The sequence below is a fragment of the Fukomys damarensis genome, unplaced genomic scaffold (genome assembly GCF_012274545.1).
Source record: "Fukomys damarensis isolate Sample0158 unplaced genomic scaffold, DMR_v1.0_HiC HiC_scaffold_5, whole genome shotgun sequence".
Lineage (NCBI taxonomy): Eukaryota > Metazoa > Chordata > Mammalia > Rodentia > Bathyergidae > Fukomys > Fukomys damarensis.
The window spans coordinates 81903120-81908456 of NW_022900917.1; the positions used below are offsets into that span (position 1 = coordinate 81903120).

Here is a 5337-nt window from a genome sequence, read left to right on the forward strand (position 1 = left end):
TTTTTTGCAGTACCAGAGATCGAACTTCAGACCTTGTGCTTGTGAGGCAGGCAAGGCACCACTAAGTTAAATCTCTTGCCCTTGAAAATAATATTTGAAAACAAAAGTTGGATAGGGGCCGGGGATTTAGCTCAGTGGTTCCACCATCTGCCTGGCAAGCGCAAGGACCTGAAGCACAAGAACCTGAGTTCCATCCCTGGTACGAAGACAAAATAAGAGTTGGATAATGAATATTACTTTATGCATATTTTGTTTCCTAAAATCTTCCGAAGCACAAAGGGGAGTTGATTACCCCACCCAGGGGTGCCCAGCAGTTAACGCCACAGGCAGCTGCTCCCCTCAGCTATAGCACAACCCTCTAGGGCCTGCTGTTTAGAGCCTGGGTAGAATGCTCTTGCCCACAAGAAGCACTGCATACATCGTGGCATTTAGCTAGTGGCTGCCACAGGAGTGGGACAGCATTCCACGTGAGTCTGCCCAAGGTCACAGCAACATTGGCGCTCCACCACAGAAAAGATTCAATGTTAGAAAGTGCACAGGCAAAAAACAAACCAGAGAGGTCCTGGAGGGTGAGGGTTCCCTCATCAGGAGGAAAGCCAGCAAAGAGCAATGGCATACAGGGACAAAGGCCTGATGTATTGCAGCAGCCTGACAGCAGGTACGCCGGCCCTGAAGGCAATGGCACAGGTGATCTGTACCAAGAAATGGTATGAAAACCTTCACGCTCCCTAGAGCGAAGGTTTATATAACTTCCATTCTCACCCTCAGGGTACCCAAACAGGCTGTAAGTTGGGTGTGGCTCTGGCCACAGAGCATGACATTGTGGACACCTGAACTGTCCATATGGGCTGCCATTCCTACCTGGATGCCGGCGTGACTACACAGGTAGAAGTCAAACTCTGTCGGGTGGGTGATTTTCGTGTCCACTGTTGTGCCTGCTGGAATGTTCCCACTCTTCCCAACCTATAGCAACACAGGAACCTCATTAGTCACAGGGGCAGCAGAGCCCAGAAGGCAGGAATGTAAGCCAGTGCCACATCACCTTTTGGGCCAGGCTACCACAGAAGTTTTCATATTGTTCTAGTGGGAAAGTACTAAAATCTAACAAGTATGAACAACTGAAATCCAGGGCTGGAGAGATAATTATTACCCAGGTTAGGCTTGAATTTGAGATCCTCCTGCCTCAGTCTCCTAGACTGCTAGGCTTACGGGTGTGTGCCACCACACCCAGCTAACCTTCAGATATTTTAAGGAAATAAAACATTTGGAAGTCACTGTCCCTTTATATCTTTCCTAGCTCCAATCTCCCCTTGGCCTTCCCTGGTACAACTTTAGGTAAAGACTTTATTCTTCCTACACAGACATGTTGAGTTGAATGGCCCTGATACGGAAATCCAAAGATGTGAAATCTGAAATGCTCCAATATATGAAACTTTTTGAGCACTGACACAATGCCATAAGTGGATAATGACCTCATGTGACAGGCCAAAGTCAAATCACAGGCATACCAGGAACACTGTAAAATTACTTTCAGATTATATGTGTGAGGAGTATATGAAACATTAATGGATGTTTAGAGTTGGACCCCAATCCCAAGATATATCATAACATGCATACAATTCTTTTTTTTTTTTGTACCGGGGATTGAACTTGGGACCTTGTACTTGTGAGGCAGGCGGTGGAACCACTGAGCTAAATCCCCGTCCAGGTACATACAATTATTAAAAAAAAAATCAAAACTCCATAACACTTCAGATAAGGGATACCCAACCTGTACTTTTATATTTTAAATATGTATTCAAGAATCCACTAGCTTTTTTTAAAAAATGGTTTTGGGGATCAAATTCATACTTGCAAGGCAGGCACGGAGCCAAAGAGCTAAATCTCCAGCTCAGCACTGTTTAATGTTTTCCAGATTAGAAAACGGAATACCTGCATCACACAAACATGTTCTCCTTTTTTTTTTTTTCCTTAGCTTTACAATTTTGAGACATATCTACTTGATGTAATTTATTAATTTCCTTTGAGGAAATGAATGCTAATATATGAATATAGCAAATTTTTTTTTCTGGTCAAAAGATAATTTTTACTTTGTTTGCTATTAAGACAATATTGCCATAAATAATAATTCTTCTTGAGATGGGGTCTTGAACTTCTGGGCTCAAGTGATCCTCCTGCCTCAGCCTCTTAACAGGCTGGAACTACAGGTGCATGCCACTGTGCTCAGCTATGCTTACATATGCATCTGCTTTTACTCAGTCACGTAAGTTTCTCCAGGACAGATAGTCAAACTGTGTTCCATGTTACTTAACAGTTTGCACTTCTATCAACTGCATGAAAGCTTCCTTCATGATATTGCACTTACTCTGTGCCAGGAACTGGGTAAAGAGCTTACACGTATTAAGCTGGCCTTCTCGGTCCTAGTGGGTGGTCCTAGTCCTAGGACTTTGTCCTAGTGGGTGGTGGTACAGGGAGGCAGGGGGAGGCTCAGTGACAGTTTATAGTCAAGCAGCCAGTTATGTGCAGAGGCCAGGTTTGAGCCCAAGCCACTTGGCTCCAGAACCTGTACCCTTAATCCCAGAAAAGTATTGACACCCTTGCCACACTTGGTACTAATAGGTCATGCTTACAATGTGAGTTAACAATTCTTCTTTTGTATTCTCTGAAATGCTTTACAAGATGATTCCTTGAAGGATTGGTGAGACCTGCCTGTAAAAATCTCCAGATTAAACTCATAAAATAAGCTAAGTAGCTTCCCTCTTTCTATTCCCTGCCACACTGTGAAATTATCTACTGCTGATAGTTTGGGAAAACAAGCCTATAAAACTTTAAGGGCCCAATACCTTTGGGGGAGACTTGGGTTACTAGATTATCCTCTTGAGCCAATTTTGAAAATTTTACATAATTCCACAACATCCATTTGTATGTACCTGTTCCACGCACGTGTCCCAATTTATCTGCACTAAGTTGCTAACAATATTCCATATGATGTAAATAACACCATTCTTTTGACAGCAATGGCCTGTGTGTGGCTTTTTTTTTTCCCCCTTTGGAACCAGGAATCGAACTCGGGGCCTTGCACTTGCGAAGCAGACACAGTGACACTGAGCTAAACCCCCAGCCCTTGGCTCTTTATACAGGTTGTCAGTGTCCTCTTTTGATCCTGCAGACCCTTGTTCAATCTACTTTCTGGGAAGTAGGTTTCGACTTTAATATCCTTGCTTGCTTCTTCATTTTCCATTCTGAGAAGGGGAAGATGGGTGTAGATATCACCCAGAGGAGCCGTCTTGGGAGCCCTCTTGGGAGCCCTCTTGCTGCTGGCTGCAGAGACCTGGGGACTGAAAAGTGGCGGGGCCGAGCCCCACCCTCCCTCCCCCACTCCTGGGACCCAAGCTCTTCTCTCCACCCTTCCTGCCAGCAGGCTCAGCGATTGTCTGTTCTTGTTTTATAACAGATGAATCTAAGTCTCCACACAGTGCCATTTGAGCTGTTTGCATATGGTCCCATACAGGGTTCTCAGGGTTTGTTTGGTTCTGTGTACTCCGCAATTTCTATTCTCATTATATTTAATGCTTGAGCTACTTAGAAGTAAATTAAAAGTTTCAAGGGTTCTTAAACTTTATTTCCACTGTTGATTACCAGGTTCAGTTTCTCATAGAGCTGTGTTAACATAACCCTCTTTGATGGGTACATCTACCAATTTCTCTTTGAAATTCTGTCAATTTTTCTTTGCTTTTTTATTTCTTATTAGGTTATGGGGTTGGGTACATTCAAGATCATAGCTGCGGAATCTTGTGGAATCATTTCTCTTATTGAGATGAAGAATCCCTTTTTCTCACCATAACACTTCTACTTTGTCTACTTTTATGCAAAAGCGTATGTGTATTAGCTGGGTGTAGAGGGGCACACCTACAATCCCAGCACTCAGGTGGCTGAAGTTTGCCACAAGTATGAGGCCAGCCTGGGCTCCATAGCGAGTTCAAGGCCAACCTGGACTACATAGCAAGAGCCTCTCTCAAAAAAAAAAAAAGTGTGCAGGGAGCCCAGCAGAGTAGATCTCAGCCCACTGTGCCTGGCTCCAGGTCTGCTGGTGTCAGATGGTGTTGTCCTTCCAGGTATCATCTCCCTCTTCAGCAGATGCTTAGATGTGCAGCTGGGGACACAGCGTTCTCTCAGGAGCAGGGAAGCCACTTTGGCCCAGGGACTTCTATTTTTCTTCAACTATGGAGAATTCTCAGTGATTACAGACCACAGAATTGCTTTCCAGTGCTTGCAGACAGCCCCCATCAAGGTCCCAGGTTGATCCTATCCTAATACATTCTCTTTGACAGTGCAGTGGTACAGTCCACTGCTGTGGTTTCCAACTGGCTCCTTCATAGAGACACAGGATGTGGTAATTTACCAGATAAATGACTTCTCACCAAGACACCTGAAGTGGTGTCCCCATGAAGCCCCCGGGAGACCAGTGTCTCCCCAGGATATGGGGCAGCAGCCCTGCACATCTGCCATGTGCAGCGTGGCCCACACACTAGGAGCTCACCCGCTCGTTTTTGTCAGTGCAGAAGAGCCGAGTGTGGTGCCTCTTCTGCACCACGATGAACGTGATCCCTGGCTGGTAGTCCTTCTCCAGCTTAATGCAAGCCTCACGGATGGCCAGCAGCTCATGGTGCAGGACCTGCAGGCAGGAGGTGGGGAAAAGGACAGGTGTCAGGGCTATGTGCTTCCAAGGCCTCTCCCACCTGGAAACAAACACCCAAACAGTACACGCCATCTCACAGACCCTGTGGCTGCAGCACTGTGGGCATATATGACTATAGCCTTCTGAGCCCTGTTCTGCTTTCTATATAGTGAATGACACCCACATTTCATGGTCAAATGGTTTATATTTGCTTGGACATAGCACCTCCAATATTCTCAGTATATGGCATCCCTGGAGGGATTAAGACACTATGGGAGACTCTCAGGCATTAATCCATTCAACTGCTCATTAAGCTTGGTTGTTCATTGTTGTTCTTTTTGGAGGAGAGAGATCCACTGGGGAAGACACTGAGTTAGAGGTTAGACCTGAGCTCTGCACCACACAGCCATATGACCTTGGGAAACCACACTCTGATTCCATCTTTCTACACATAAAAGGTGAATGTTACACCTCAAAGGCTTGGCGAGATTAACAGTGATGTGTGAGATATTTTGTATATAACTGTCAGGCACGTTAAGAGTTCTGTTGTTGTCTTAAGATGAAATCTCAGGCTGGGGATTTAGCTCAGCGGTTCAGTGGCCTGCCTTGTAAGCACAAGGACCCAAGTTCAATCCCTGGTACCAAAAAAAAAAAAAAAA

At 45.1% G+C, this 5337-nt stretch overlaps 1 protein-coding gene across 4 annotated transcripts in view; it reads right to left on the reverse strand.

Annotated features, from left to right (window-relative positions):
* Positions 1 to 5337, reverse strand: part of Ago2 (argonaute RISC catalytic component 2) — a 74747-nt gene that overhangs the window by 14523 nt on the left and 54887 nt on the right. For all 4 annotated transcript variants that reach the window (XM_019209782.2, XM_019209783.2, XM_019209784.2 and 1 more), the window contains exons 16-17: positions 4541 to 4675; positions 862 to 963 (exon numbers count right to left, since the gene is read on the reverse strand). In XM_019209782.2, the coding sequence (XP_019065327.1) occupies positions 862 to 963; positions 4541 to 4675 (237 nt within the window). The remainder of the gene's footprint in view (positions 1 to 861; positions 964 to 4540; positions 4676 to 5337) is intronic.